Source organism: Stenella coeruleoalba (genome assembly GCF_951394435.1).
Source record: "Stenella coeruleoalba genome assembly, chromosome: 15".
Classification (NCBI taxonomy): domain Eukaryota; kingdom Metazoa; phylum Chordata; class Mammalia; order Artiodactyla; family Delphinidae; genus Stenella; species Stenella coeruleoalba.
The window spans coordinates 214,783-230,081 of NC_137161.1; the positions used below are offsets into that span (position 1 = coordinate 214,783).

Sequence of the window (15,299 nt, forward strand, 5' to 3'; positions counted from 1 at the left end):
CACCGCCCGGCCGGGCTGCCCTCTCGGCCTTGACAGACAAAGGAGTACTGTGGTTGCAGCTCCAAAACTTCCCTGAGAACCTGGTCCTTGAGTTTCCCCTGGAGACTTCGAGCTTTCAGAAGCAAAAATAAATCACTTTGTAATACTTCACGCCCCGCACTCGCGTGGAGAGGTCAAGGCCTCCGGCCCGGCGAGCGCATCGCTTCGAGGGAGACACGGATTTCCAGGCACCCCTCTGGGTAAACCCCCCGAGGCCGCCCTGGGCTGCCAACTAGAAGTCACTGTGAGTTGGGAATCTCCACTGGGAGGGCAGGGCAAGGGAGGTAAAAGATGGAGGCAAGTCGGGGTGCCCCCGGTGCCCCGCATCAGCACGAGGGCTCCTCACACGAGGAGGACTAGACCTGGATGCCCCTCACGGCCTGCTTGATGCTCTCGAGGAGGTCCTTGTTCTCGGGGCTCTGGTAGCACTCCTGGTTGGAGTACATGTCGGTGAGGGTGCTCACATAGGCATCAAAATTCTGCTCGCATATTGGCTCCTAGAGAACAGAACCAGGTTAGCGAGGCCCGTCTGTGCAGGGGGCCCCAGGGTTTCCAGAAGCAAGGGAAATCGATGTGGGAGATCTCGGACCCACACGCCCACGCCACCAGGGACAAGCCCACGGACCCACCACGGGCGGCACTCGGGCTGAGACAACCACGGCCCAGGCTGCTCAGGGCGCCACAGCCGCCATGGCCAGCTGTCTGCCCAGGCAGAGCCCCCGGCTCAGGGCCCTTCCAGCGAGACCCCAGAGGCAGAGGGGCGCCCGCCCTCCCAAGAGCCCGAGGACGTGGCGCCACGGGGCCGCCGCTACCTACCATGTGCGGAAGGCGGATGTTGGCAAGACTTTGGATGAGGGCTTGGCTCAGGCCCGACAGCTCCAGGAACAGGGCTTCGTTCTGCTCCTCGATGAGCCTGTTCTCCTCCTCGATGCTCTTCAGGCTCCTCTCCATGGACGAGATCTGCGCCAGACAGAGACGGGAGCTGCCTTCCGACGCATCCCCTGGGAGCGCACGGGGCGTGCCCGCTGGGCCACGCCTCACGTCCCTCTGCGAGAGGGTGAGGAGGCAGAGGCCCTGCCGCAAGTGAGGGCTGGCAGCACCCTGGTCCCTGGGTGGAGGAGGGGATGCAGCGACTGGGCCAGGGTGGGGGTGCCACGGCTTTATGTGCCCCACGGGGTGGAGAGGAGCACAGACTGAGGCACCTGGGCTCAAGTCCCAGCTGCTACTAGCTTCCTGTTCTTCCTCTCTGGTAGGGACACTGTACACACCTTGTGGGACGTCCACCTGCCTTTGGGTTTCCCCCACCAGAAAGACCAACCAAGTGCCTTATTAAAGCTGTGAAGGTGGGCTTCCCTGGTGGCACAGTGGTTGAGAGTCCGCCTGCCGATGCTGGTGGACGCGGGTTCGTACCCCGGTCCGGGAGGATCCCGCATGCCGCAGAGCGGCTGGGCCCGTGAGCCATGGCCACTGAGCCTGCGCGTCCGGAGCCTGTGCTCCACGGCAGGAGAGGCCACAACAGTGGGACCCGCGTACAGCAAAAAAAAAAAAAAAAAGTAAAGCTGTGAAGGCAAGCAAAGCAGGCCGCTGCAGCTCTCTGCGACTCACAGCGGAACCAGCACGCCAGAGAGCATCCTGGGATTTCTGGCACAAACACTGCTCCTTCTCTGGACCCAGCAGGGCACTAGGAGGGAGCCTGGAAGTTCTCCCAGGGGCTCTAAGGGCTCCACATGGAGCAGCAGAGCACGGTGATGACAGGGCTCATGGCCATGGGCGTCTCGCCTGCTCTAGGCGCCACAGGCACACATGAGTCTCAGGGCGAGCAGAACCCTGTGCAGAGGGTCACCACCCCATGGGGAAGGTGGGAGAGAAGCCAACCCCGGGGCCTGGCCCAGAGGAGACACGCTTGGGAGGGCAGCCCCCAGCCTCGCTGCATCTCAAAGGAGCCTCAGGCAGAGGCAACCTCATGCAGTGTGTGTGACACACCAAGCCATCCCTCAGGGGCAGGATGGCGAGCCGCCGTTCAGGAGGCTACGGCTCTGTGACCTGCGGCTGGGAAGCATCACTCTCTCACCGCCTAGTGACAAGCCTTTGGCTTTAAAAACGTTTTGAGGAGAGGTCCGGAGCCTGCCTTCTCTGCCTGAGCCCTCCTGCGGAGCACACAACTCAAAACTCCCTGGACGGGAAAGGGGATCCAAGTCCTTCCAAAAGGACGATAGTGAATACTCTGTCTATAAATAGGTGGGCATTGGCAAGTAAAGAGAAATCAGAGGTGCTTGCCAAGGGTGCTGACACTGGGAGATCCCTTGGACTTTGAGAAGGAAAGGAGCAGGGAGGTATGGGGGGGACAGCCACCCAGTGGGGTGTCTCGGGCCCCAGAGACAGCCCCTGCACCCCTTCTCTGCTTCCACTGCCTGTGAACGTGGAGAAGACGCTGCACAGCAGGACAAAACTCCCTCCAGATCCTCATGGGCTGATGCTCCTTTTACACCAGTTCCTGGGTAACGGGAGGTCAGCGTAGAGGCCCGTCTGCCAGGGGAAGGAGGGGCGGCACAAGTCACGTGGACTCCAACATCTCACACCTCCCATCCACCCCCTCTGCCCTCCAGCTCCGCAGGGCCAGGTCACCTCCTTGTCCTTGGGGACGTGGCTGTGCGCGGCCTCCCCTTCTGTGCCCCTAGCTCTGCTCCGGCCCCCACTCAGCAAGGGAAGGGCATGGTCTTCTTTTCAAAACAGACCATCACCGTTCTTTGTAGGGTTTTGTTCTTGTTTTTTTCTGGTTGCAAATGTTCGATTTGGGGAAATCAGAGAGGTAGGAGGCAGACACCTAGTAACGTGTAACCCTGTCCCTCAGCACAGCAGTTCTTTCTGGGTCGGACACCGTGCTCACTGCTTTCCTCGTAGAAATGCATTCACCTTACAACAGATGAACGCAGTAGGTTCTCTTATTATCTCCACGCTACCTGGGAGGACATCCAGGTACGGATCAGATGAGAGCCTCACAAGGTCACAGAGGTGGTTTGTGGCAGCGCTGGGCTGGAACCCAGCACCAGCCGGGCTCTGAGGACCCACACTGGGGTTCTGCTCCTACTAACCAACGGGACCGACAGCCACCAGCACCTCAGGACTCCTGACGCCGCCGAGCAGAGCACGTGCTGAGCAGAAGCTGGACAAGGCGCTGGGCTCCCCGCACACTCCCCAGAAGAGGAGGCCGAGGACGGGAAGGACATCCTTGGGTTGGAGGGCGGGGCGGGGGCAGGCAGGCAGCACCACCCACCTGGGACTGCAGCTGCACCATGGCGGCCTCCATCTCGGAGTTGGACTCGTTCAGGTCACGAATCTCCTGGTTCAGCTGCTTGATCTCCTCGTCGCTGTCCAGCACTGCCCCAGAGAGAAACCTCAGTCGCGGCTCTCGCAAGTGGGGGTCAGCCGAGGCCTGATGTCTAGGTGGACCCAGGGACCCCCTTCCCAAGCAGAAGCCCTGGCTCATGGCCCACATCTCAGGCTGGGAAAGGTGGCCTTCAGGACCAGCAGACGTGTGTCAGCTGTTTGCCTCCTGGCCCTGGGTCTTGGTGGGAAAATAGACGCCTCTGGGGCAAGTGTTAATTGCTGAGATAAAAATGGAAGTTTTTCCAATGGCGCTGATTTCCTCAGCTTCCCTCTTCATTGAGCCTGAGTGAGTTCACAGGCCCACACTATGGCTTCCAGCGCGGCCAGCAGGGCTCACCAGCCCCCAGGTTAGAGCCGTAACGACCACGCGAGGGCACAGGGCAGCCAGAGGCTCTGAGCCCAGGTCAGGAGGGCCAGCGGCTCAGCTCAAGAGCTCTGTCCCCACCGCGACTCGCTCCAGGGCGGCTTTGCTTCCCGACCCACTTCTCGCCAGTGCCACCCGCCCACTCTGGCCGCAAAGACCACGTGCAGGGGCTGCAGGATGGCAGCCTTACCATCACTCGTCTTGAATTTCGTGCCGAGAACCTCATCCCCTGAGACTTTTCCCTTCTTTCCAGCGAAGGTCGCTCTGGGACAGCCGGACAAGCTGGAAGCAAAGGTCACACGTGAAAAGCCAGGGCAAGCTCACGCACCACGGGCCAGTCTGAGGTCACATGTCACAGCGAGAGCTGGCGGCCTGGTGGGATCCTGTCTGGAATGTCATCGCTCACCCCCGGTGGCCCTCGCTCCCAACTCCAGCCCCCAGGCTCCCTCAGTCCTCAGCAGCCCAGGCCATTCCCAGCTCAAGCCACTGCCCTGAAGTCTTGTCCCTCGGACGGCTCAGGGCAAGCACCACACCAACATTTCAGAAAGGACCTCCTAGCCGCTTCCTGCTGCTATCTCCCCGCAGTGTGTACCATCCTTCACCAAACTAGGGATTTAACTTATGTGCTGGTTTGCAGGGGGGCTGGTGTCCTCTTGTTCTCCAGAGACTGATACTTGACGGACTTCCAGTAATGGCTTGTGGAATGAATGGGCTACCAGTTCGGGTCTTGCTTTTTCCTCGAGAAACTACCATTTCCACCTGAGCCCTGGTCTGGCCCTCCCTGGGAGCCTTGCCCGCAGCCCCGCAGCTGGGGCCCTCCTGGGTGATGCAGGGGCAGGGAGGCTGGGCTAGTCACCTCCTGTGGGTGAGGAAGCTGCCGTTGGCATGGCCAGAGCCGTCGCAGCCCGGGGTGGGGCAGGTGGGCCCCTCGTTCTTCAGGGGCTTCCAGGAGGAGGAGGAGCCATCGAGGGAGCCGTCTTTCTGCCTTCGGGCGGCCAGAGGGCAGCCCGACGCGCTTCTGTGAGAGGCGTATTTGCCGCTGATGTGACCAAGCCCCACGCAGCCTGGAACTGGGCACCTGGGCACAGAAAGGTCAGAGGTGAGCCCCAGGTGCCGGAGCCCAGAGACCGCCCCCCCCAGGCCAGACCCTAAGACACGCCAGGGTCTCCTGGACGAACTCCAGGCCTTGGAGCAAGAGAAGCACAGGAAGCACAGGAGGCCCGGGGCCTCCCCAGCACAGGGCTCGCGCTCCCCCTGCAGCACAGGGCTCGTGCTCCCTCCTCAGCCTTGGCCTCACATCCTCAGCACAGGGCTCGTGCTCCCTCCCCAGCACAGGGCTCGCGCTCCCCCTGCAGCACAGGGCTCATACTCCCTCCCCAGCACAGGGCTCGCGCTCCCCCCACTAGCCTTGGTCTCACATCCCCAGCACAGGGCTCGCGCTCCCCCCCCAGCACAGGGCTCGTGCTCCCCCCGCTAGCCTTGGCCTCACATCCCCAGCACAGGGCTCGCGCTCCCTCCCCAGCACAGGGCTCGTGCTCCCCCCGCTAGCCTTGGCCTCACATCCCCTGCACAGCTGGGGGGTCAGCAGCCACCTTCTTGCCCCGACCCCCAGCAGCAGTGACCCCTGGGGCCTGGGGCTGGCTCTTGGTGGCCTCGGGTCCGGCGTCATTTCTGCATCAGCCCAGAGGCCACTTGCTGGGAGCTTGCCCTGAGCACTGGCCGCTTGTCACCGCTTTCTACAGGCCACGGACCCAGCAAGCACAGAGGACCCAGTTCACAGAGAGCTCGCTGGGGTACAGACACGCCACAGGCAGGAAGCCCCCGGGAGGTGGCAGGGCTGGGGGACAGCGTGCTGCCTCGTGGCCCGCACACTCGGACTCATCTCACAGGCGCCCTCCTCAGCCGGGCCCATCCTCATACGTCCCCTTCTCAGCTCTCACCCCTTTCTCACTCATCCCAGCCACGTGGGCCCTAACGTGGGCTGTCCACCAAGCTGGCCCAAGGTCACCTTCGCCGCCGATCCAGAGCGGAGTCACTGCCAGGGGCCCCTGCAGGGGACTTGGGGAGGTTCCCTTCTATGTCCACCGCCAAGCCTGGACACCTCCCAACTGTGGGGTCCCAGGGGGACCACTGGGCACTGGGTCCGGCCGTCTGAGGTACCTGAGGTACCTGACGTTACAAGATCAAGAGGCCAAGTGAGAGCCACCAGCTGAATCTAAGCGCTTCTCTCCCGCTCTCCTTGCGAAACCCTTGTCTTCTCAGGAGGGGCTGCTGGGGTTTCCCGGCAACTGCCCTCGTGGTGAGTGGCTCAGATATGTCAACGGTGACTCTGCGAGTCTTTCCTCCACACCCCGGGTCCAAATCTTCAGAGCTGCCAGGTGACCTCATGTTAAGACGTGTGGCACACCCAGGGGGCCCCCGGTCAGAGGCACATCTCTTTGGTCAGGTGCCAGGGCGGCCGGGGGCCGCCGAGGCCTCTCCACGGGCAATGGATGTGCAGCTCCCGCCCCGCCACGCTGGAACCTCCACAGACTTTCCTTCTTCTTTTTTTATTGGGGTACAGCTGTTTTACAATGTTGTGTTAAGTTTCCACTGCACAGCGAGCGAAGCAGAGCTCCCTGTGCTATAGAGCAGGTCCTCGTTAGTTATCTGTTTTACACATATTAGCGCGTACGTGTCAATCCCAGTCTCCCAAGTCATCCCCCCCACCGCCTCCACAGACTGTCTAGGTCAGTTATTCAGTCGTGGCCAAAGGGATTTACTGCAACGTGCTGACCGACTCAAACGCCGCAGACACGAGACGCCCAGGAGGGAGCTCTTCCTCCACGGGTCCCTCCGCAGCCACGCCAGTGCCGGCCGACCAAGTCACGCCACGCAGCAGGGCCTGGCGCACCGACTGAGGTGTCTGCGGCCACCTGCCCTTGTCTAAGATGCTTGTCACTTACAAATACGGTTAGTCTATGGCTAGGGAGGAGATCCTATAAAACAGAGGTGCTAAGTGGGCGGCCCCCTCTCCTTGCCATGGAGCCCTTAGAAACTCCATCCATCCTGTAAATGGTGAACTGTTTCTACAAGTCACATTCTCCGCTTGGCTGCAGAATCTTGCTGTTTGTTTTTAAAGCAAAGTTGACAGCACATCAGGGAAAGGAAAACCACTTTTCCCCGTTAACCTGAAAAACGCTGATCTTGACTCTCATCGTCTGCAAATGCAGCACAATTCATTTATCACCCCTACCAGCAGGATCCTTGCTAAACCCGTAACAGCGATGCGTCTGTACGATCACAGGCAAATGCCTAGGTTCTCGGAAGAAAAAATATTCTTTATCCACCCTCTCATTTAGCAGGCAGCATCCACAATACCAACCACCATGTATTCTGCATTTTTGATTTAGCATTCATTACAGTTTTACTGTATAAATTAAATAAACAAGCCACTGCCTTATTACAGCAAACAGCCGGTGGGGCTGCCCCCTTTGAAGGGCATAATGCTGGTCAATTAGGCCCCTCCTCTGTGGCCAAGCAGATGTTTGGGTGGCCAAGCAGCTGGGGTGAGCTCCCGGGAGGAGCAACGGAACCTCGGGCCAGGTTGATCCCCTCCACAGAGGTGAGCGTCTAGCTGTTCCTGACAGTCAGGGCAGACCTGCTTCCTGTGCAACTGCGCGCCCTGCCCCAGCCAAGCCACCAGGCAGCCAGAGCCCTTCCCTTCCAGCCCTCACCCGCCTGGGGGCACCCGCTGCCTGCTCTACCTGGCGTCAGCTCTGAAAGTCCTGGGCAAGTTGGGTGCTGGGTCACCCTGTCTGCACCTGTGGCACAGCCTTGCCCCCACCTGCCAGTGGGGAGCTCGGGGGGTCCCTCCCGGAAGGATCAGTTTTCAGCGATACCAGCCCCCACCAGGCTAGTCACGGTCTGGGTCAGGGTTCATGACATGTCAGGAACCCCCAGTGAGAAGGTCCGTAGAGGGTTTCAGGCACTCCGATCACTTAAGGCCCAGGATGTCCTCTCTCCTCCCCACAGGACTCTTGAGGTCCCAGTTCAAGGTGACCCTCCCAGGCTCCCTCACTGCGCGTCAGCTCCCTTCAGAGGTGTGGGAGCGCGCACACGTGGTCAGAGACTTGCTGTCTTTCTCACCACCCTCTCGTCCTCGACTCTTTGCACCTGACCTTTCCCAGCAGGCCAGGAGCCGTGCAGACCGCAATGCCCGTGAGTGCCTGGGGTTGCCAGGCCCTGAGGTCCACGCCCAGGTGCCCAGGTGCGTGGGCAGCAGGGCACTCTGCCTCTCCCGGCCCGTCAAACGCCGCGAACCCGAGAAGCCCAGACAGGAGCCCGCGCACGCACACGGGTGCGTGTGCACACGGCTCCCGCCTGCAAGGTGTCCCCGTGCACAGTGCGAGCACGTCTGTAAAAGTGGGCATTGTCACGGCTATATTAATGCAAACAGAATCTAGAAGGAGCTTCTAAAATTATAAAAAGACCGGAAAACCCCAAGTCTGCACGGCAGCCAAGAGGCCGGCAGGGCCCGGACTCACTTCATCAGCTCAGGGTCTTCCTTGTCATCCTTTGCGGGTGTAGCCTTGGCTCCACTTTTCTTGGCACGAGGGCAGCCTGACAAGCTGGTTTTGAAAGAGGAAACAATGCCACAGTGGTCCAAGGACAGCAAAGCCTCACACCCCCCTGCCTCACCCCTCCCCTTAAGCCCTGTGACAGCAGCCCCAGCGGCCCCGGCAGCGGGGCCACATGCAGGAGGTGGCACCGCGAGCCCCCAGCTCTGGTCAGAGGGCGCCCTGGTCAGGCTCTGGGAACACTGGCAGTTCCCACGAAAGGGACGAAACCGTCTCTGGATGCAGCAACGTTAATGTCTTACTTGGAGCCTGGAACTTCGTCTGAGGAGGAAACCGTCCCCACCCGCTCCGGCCTGGCACCCAGGGCACGGCAGGCTCACCTCCGGTGCGATGCGTAGTTCCCCGTTATGTGGCCGGAGCCGTCGCAGCCGGGTGTGGGGCACCTGCGGAGGAGAGCGGAGCTGGGACCAGAGCCGCGGAAGTCACTTGGCCACAGAAGACGCCTCTGTACTCAGCCCCCTACAAGTCGTCTACCCACTAAGCTCTCACAGATGGCCACGTGTGTCCCGGCCGGCCTGCTGCCACGACCTCCGGGCCTCGGAGCTTGGCCACCCACGCTCCCCAAGGGGGCCCGGGGGGCGGAGAGGAGAGCACGTTTCCACTGCGGGATGATGGGCTCCTGACTCAGCCTCCTGCAGAGGACCAGGCTGGACTAGAAGGTTCCAGAACACATGTGGGCCTTTAAACAAGCGCTCAGGATGCAAACCTCACATCTAGGACCGGTTCATCCTCCTTGAGCTTGCTGGAGGAAGACGGCCTATTCCCACCAGGGCTGCCACCGTCGTGAGCACGAACAGACGGCACTGAGCCCCTGAGACGTGCCACCCCCAGGAGCGGCGACGTCGGGGCGTGAGTCCTACTTGGTGAGCGCCGAGTTCACACGGGCGCGGGCTTTCGAGGGATGGCTGGCACCGGCCGAGGGGAGGGAGGGGAGGAACAAAGCACAGAAGCCCAGCTGGGTGCACCCCAAGTGCTTGATGAATGTATCACGTAGAAGGTAAGACTTCCCCTCTGATACACCGGCTTGGGTTTTCTTATTTTTTCCCTGAATGTCCACTGAAGAAAAATGAATCCGTTCCTGCTGGCGTCAGTGGGGAAAGCACCCGATCCTGCAGGTGCGTCCTCAGGACGCCTCCGGGGTGGATCTGCCGCCTGTGCCGTGTCCCTCGTGAGGGCGTGGTTTCGCCCTATGGACCCGGCAGGACCTCGGTGCTTGCATCTGGAGAGGCTGGCACTCACTGGGTGCTTATCTGCCATTCCCGGCTCCATCCCCACATGGAGAGAGAACTGTGGAGCCAAGGCCATTCCTCAGCACAAGCGTGGACCCAGAAGGACAGAGGGCCGAGCGCCAGCGGGGCAGGACACGGGCGGCCCGTCGATCAACAGAGGGTCCCTCGCGCCCAGGCTCCGGCAGCCGTCAGCGGGCGACACTGCCTGCCCATCTCAGGCTGGCACACCAACACGGAGGGGCTAGATGCCCAGGAGCCTCCTTCCTGGCCCCTCTCTTCACCCCTGCCCCAAGTGCCACACATCAGCGCCTCCCTGGCCTGGCAGCCGGCCAACGGGTCAATCTCCCTCCTGTCCAGCTTTGGGGTACCTCAGACCCCACTGAGGTTGGGACACCTCCCGCCCGTCACGTGTGGTCACATTCCAGCCCCCACATCTGGGGCAAAGAGGTTTTTGTGTTTTAACGGAAACCACCCACCACCTCTGTCCAGGTAAGCATCACCCTCTCCAAATGAACCCCAGCTGCTGGGACCTCCTGCTCTGACACTCTGCGTCTCTGCGTGGCCCGCGGTCCCAGGGCGTCAGCTGCTCAGAAAGGCCCTCCGGGCCGCACGGAGGGCACCAGGGTGTCCCTCGCATGGCTCTCTGCGCCGAGGCCCGGGCCTTGTGACACCCTCTGGAAGGACGCTGCTGCTCCCTCCTGGTCCTTCGCAGCTTCGGAACACACAAGCTGGGCGCTGCAGGCAGTGGCCAGGACGGTGGGTCCACGGCAGTCCCAGGCCTCTGTGGCCATAAGCACAGCTCTGGTCTGTGGGTGACACCCCTGCGAGTTGCAGCCTCTGGCGGTGCCTGTGAGTGGGTCTCAGGTCTGGGGGAGGCGACTCGGCGAGAACACGCACGTCGGGGCCCTCCAGAGGCGGGGCAGCCCCACCCTCCTTGCTGGCCTGATGTAACGGCTTTTCCCCAAGAGTCCTGTCCGAGAGAGGATGACGTCACACGGCTGGAAAAGCAGGTGTGTGCTCTGGGCGCCAGTAGCGTCGGCCACTCTTATGGCCCCGGGTAACCCCAGGGCCAGCTCCAGGAACCCTCCCACCTTCTGTTCTGAGTGCGTTGTCTGGGCAAGACGAAGAATCCATGCCGCTTGGTGCACAGCAGACGTCACCCCACCCCCAGCCCTGTCCCGAGGCCGGGGCGGGGTGGGGGGGGCTGTCCCCCACCCCGTGCAGAGCTCCCCCATGACGCCCTTGCAGGCTGCGTGGCTGCACTCTGAGCGCCCACACGTGAAGTGGGCTGCACAGCCCAAGGCAGCCGCGTCCCCAGCTCCTGACCACACTGGGCACGTGGGTGGGAAGAACAAACGCCCTTGGGATCTGATTAAAACACAGAAAACACGTCGTCTGCAACTGTCACTGCAAACCAGGTGTTGATGGGGGGCCACCAAAAGACTCATTTGCAAGGCACAGGTGCCTTTGCCCCCCGTGGACAGGTCACGTTCAGCTGGCACTGCCACGAGGCTGAGCAGGGTGCCAAACCCCCACCGAGCGGGGGAAGGAGACAGGAGCATGGGGGAGCCAGGCCACACCCACACTGCGGCCTGCGAGAAGCACGGAGCACGCTCCACGGAAGGAGCCCTGGGGGAGAGAAGCGCGCCGGAGGGAGTTAGGGAGTGATTTGCTTTCACACGAGGAAAACTTTCCATTGCTAACTTCCAGACAAGTTTGGGTTACAGTTCTTCACAGGCTCTCAGTCTTAGAAGGGCACTGACCCTCCCTGTCGGCCACATTTCTGGACCCAGACCGAGTCTGCGTGTTCCTTCCAGGAGCCCTGACTAACGGCTCTGCAGGAAAAGGGCTACTGAGGGTGTGTGGTCACTTCTAGAATTCCACCACCACCCAGGCAGGCCTTCAAACTGGAAAACCATGAAAACTGATCAGTTAGAAAAGCAAGTCGAATTGGAAAAGATAATAGGAGAAAGGATCACGAGAAAGATGGTAAAAGAAGAGAGGAAGGAAAGCGGGAAGAGGATGGTGGGGAAGAGTGCGTCGAACCTACAGGACTGAGGGCCTCACTGCCTTTCTGGGGCTGGACACGGGGTGAGTGAGCACATGTGTGAAGCTGCCATGATGAGCTGAGCCTCAGAACATGCAGGTGTCAAAGCCGATAGTTCCCAGAAAGACGCTTCTGGCCATGACCCCTGCCCAGCCTTGCCTGCGGGAACGGAAGGCCCCACAGGTCAAAAAGGCAACGCCACGCTTCTCCCGGCTGCTAGGACCAGACAGGCTCCCCGGAGCCACAGAAATGAGGCTGGCAGGACCGGACCCGGTGAGAGAGCTGGAGCTTCCTGCCCCGTTTCCGAGTCAGCTCAGGTCGCCAGAAGCCTGCGGCAACCGTGGTTCCTCACCTTAGAGGCACCAGAGCCCCAGTTCCTCTCTGGCCTCAGACGGGGATGGGCCGGGGAAACCCGGCCTGGATTCCGACCCCCAGCACAGAGGCCCAGGGCGGTAGGAACCCCCTGAAGAGGGGGCGACCTGAGGGGCCAAGAGGGGGCCCTCCTTCCACAGCCTCGGCTCAGCCTGGAAACCCAGAGCCAGCGCCTTGTGGCTTAGGGCTTAGCTCAGCTCAAGGCATGAAACCAAAGGCAATCACAGCCCCGGGTCCAGCCCCGCAAGGACGCTGAGAGCCGGAAACCTCTGGGTCCTTGCTCCTTGCTTGAACAAGACCACCAAGGAGAGCGGCTGGTGCCACAGGGCGGCCCTGCCCAGACGTCAGGGGCAGGGGGAGCAGAGACAGGGCACAGCCAAAGAAGGGGTGAGCACGGAGGAGAGGCGTGGGGGCGAGGGCACGAGGGGCCAAGACGGAAGCAGCCGGAAGGGGCTGCATGAGGAGGGAAGCGCACAGAGTTTCCGCTGCTGTCACCAGCATCCAGCTCACTTAGCAAGAGCTGCACGGCCTGTAGCCCCGAGTCACGGAGAGACTTACGAGCCAAGGCCAACTCGGGGCTCCTCCCGAATCTCCACGGCAGGAGGAAAGCAGGCCAGACAGCCCGGCAGGGCTCCTCGGGAGAGGGAGAGAACGGGCCGGGCCACCACGAGCCGCAGCCAGGCCCTACCCCTGCTTGGCCCTCCCGGCCCTCGGCCCTCAGAGGGGAGCGCGGGAGCCCGTAGCGGCCCTGGGCCCAAGGGGGCAGGCAGACAGCGGCGCTCAGAGCAGGGAGATACAGGCAGCAGCGGCGACAGCCAAGCAGAATCAGCCCCTCCGTGGCCCTGCCTCTCGGCCCCACGGCCCCGGGCCTCGGGCTGGGGCCGGCCTGTGCCAGAGCCCCGCAGAAGGCTGCTTTTGGCCGGAGCCTCATGGAAGGAGTGAGCAGAGCAAGGAAGCCACCCAAGAGACGGGAGGCCGGGAGGGCAGACATACTTGAGGTCAGCAGAATGGGCAGCCATGAGGTTTCTGAGGCTCTTGTCAGCAAGAGGGCAACCAGAGAGGCTGAAAGAGAAGAGATGGGATATCGGGGTGAGCCAAGAGGGGGAGCAGAGGCGCAGAGGAGGAAGACCCACCACGCAGCACCCAGGCCGGGCCGGACCCGAGTGGGGGACGAACCTGCGGTGGGAAGCATAGTTCCCAGTGATGTGGCCGCTGCCGTCACAGCCGGGGGTGGGACAGCTGGACAAAGGAAACAGAGCGTCAGAACAGAGAGCGAGGCCCCCCCGCCAGGCCCGCCCCCCAGGCTGAGCCCGCTCGGAGAGGGCGGCTGCCACCTGCCTCTGGCTCACCCGAAAGCCAAGGAGCGTCTCGTCCCCACCAGCCCGCAGGGCCGGGCCCTCGCCTCTCCGACTACAAGCTTCTCCCACGCAACTTAACTCAAGAAGCAAAGGGAGCCCACGTGAAGCTCAGCTTAAAGTCGGGGTGCCTCTCCGAAGCAGACGTGCTGTGCGTGCACACGTGTGCGTGCTGGGGGGTGGGTGTGCAGGGAGCCCCTTCCTGACGTGGCAGGGCCTTCCCCGAGGACAAGACCAGAGCCATCCTGGGGCGAGCCAGCTACAGGGCAGGAGGAAGCTGGAAGCTGGCGGGGTTCGGGGCAGGAAGAGGAACCCCAGGAACAGACTCTAAGCGTCGGTGGGGGCTGGATCACCTGAGGGGCAGGGGCCAGGCCTCTCACGCCCCCTAGGGAAGGTGGTTCTTGGTGGGGGCCGGCCAGAAGGCCGTGGGGTAACGCACGTCTACCAGTAGCCGCCCCCTCTCCAGTGGCACCTGGTTAAACTGACTCGGCTGCCGGAGCTGAGGTCATGGAGCCCAAGGCAGAGCGCACCTCAGGCCTGGGCGCGAGGGCCAGGAGCGCAGCGGGCGCTCGGGGGCGGTCCCCTCCCCTCGGCCCTTGTCTGCTCTGTGGGCCAGACGGGGGCTTTTGCCCTCACTCTTTATCAGCCTGAAGGAGTGGGTTAGAGGCCCGCGTGGTGCAGGGGTGAGAGGACGCCTTCCCCCACTGCCTGGCCCAGGAGGGGCCTAGTAGCGGAGGCCCAGCCTCTGCCCACCAAGGCAGCCAGGCCAGCAGGACGGTCAGCACGGGGCGCTCCCGCCAAGGCGAGCTCCTCTCAGGGCCGTGGCGGTGCCCTGAGGGGTCCTGTCGCCCAAGGTGGGGACTTACGTGAGCAGCTCCTTCTTTATGTCCTTGGAGAGAAACTTCAGCTTAAAGTTGGCCAGGGTGACCTCCCCGGGGTACTTCCTCTCCTCAAAATTCTCCTCCGACGCTTCCTGGTCATCTGCTTCAGAAGAAGCAAAAGAATGGGCTGCTGGCTCTGACTGCAAAAGACCAGCAGGGAGAGGTTTTAACCGGCTGGCGGGGGGCCGGGCGCCCGGCCCGGGGGCTGAGGGAGAGGGGCCTTTCAGAGGCATCTTCCGGAGTCTCCTGTCTTCTGGAAGCAGGAGGAAGACACAGGAAACGGTGCCCCGAGGGGCTGGGGTGCTGCCTCACCTCAGCCACTGCTCCTGAGCTGCCCGGGAACGAGGAGACCCGGGCGCTGCCCAGCACCACGGCTCCTGACGCCCTCCGTGGACTCAGGCAGGTGGGTCACCTCCAACTACCCGCCCTGGGCTGCAATCTACACACCAGAGTGTACGCCGAGGGCGGCTCCTCTGGGGCTGGGGATGCGCTCAGTAGGCAGTGGCACTAAGGACGTGTTTGTTGAAATGCTATGAGGCTGAGAAGGCACGACGCACAGAGTACGCGACCTCGGGACCATCTGGCCCCACCGAGCCCCAGCCGGCACGGCGACCTGGCCGCAGCCGGCACCGAATAAGCACTCTGGCCTCAAAAGCGGGGCCTGCACGTGCTGAGTCGCCACCCACGGGCAGGGTGCTGTGGTGCAGGGGGTGGACAGGGACAGTCCCTGCGTCTGGGCACAGGGAAGGAGTCCACGAGAGTCAGGAAGGTCAGTGCCCTCCAGGTCAGGCTGCAGCAGACCACTACCCCCGTGGGGGATCACGATTCAGATCTCAGGACTGGTACTTGCTGTGCGTCCCAGGCACGCTCTCCGACCTCCTGGGCGCCACACTTTTCAACTGGAAAGAATAGCTGCCCCTCCCAGGACGGCTGGGGATGGAAGGAGGAAGGGCCCTCGGCACCATGTCACGCCGAGGTCACTGTCGCCACTGGTACTGTTACTGAA

At 62.3% G+C, this 15,299-nt stretch overlaps 1 protein-coding gene across 1 annotated transcript in view; it reads right to left on the reverse strand.

Moving 5' to 3' along the window:
• Window positions 1–395: 395 nt before the first annotated feature.
• MYT1 (myelin transcription factor 1) overlaps window positions 396–15,299 on the reverse strand; it is a gene marked incomplete at its 3' end in the record, with an annotated part of 63,995 nt that continues 49,091 nt past the window's right edge. The window contains exons 14-23 of the mRNA XM_079945144.1: window positions 14,279–14,433; window positions 13,234–13,296; window positions 13,051–13,119; window positions 8,730–8,792; window positions 8,317–8,400; window positions 4,647–4,868; window positions 3,981–4,072; window positions 3,314–3,417; window positions 856–999; window positions 396–536 (exon numbers count right to left, since the gene is read on the reverse strand). Of these exons, the coding sequence (XP_079801270.1) occupies window positions 396–536; window positions 856–999; window positions 3,314–3,417; window positions 3,981–4,072; window positions 4,647–4,868; window positions 8,317–8,400; window positions 8,730–8,792; window positions 13,051–13,119; window positions 13,234–13,296; window positions 14,279–14,433 (1,137 nt within the window). The remainder of the gene's footprint in view (window positions 537–855; window positions 1,000–3,313; window positions 3,418–3,980; window positions 4,073–4,646; window positions 4,869–8,316; window positions 8,401–8,729; window positions 8,793–13,050; window positions 13,120–13,233; window positions 13,297–14,278; window positions 14,434–15,299) is intronic.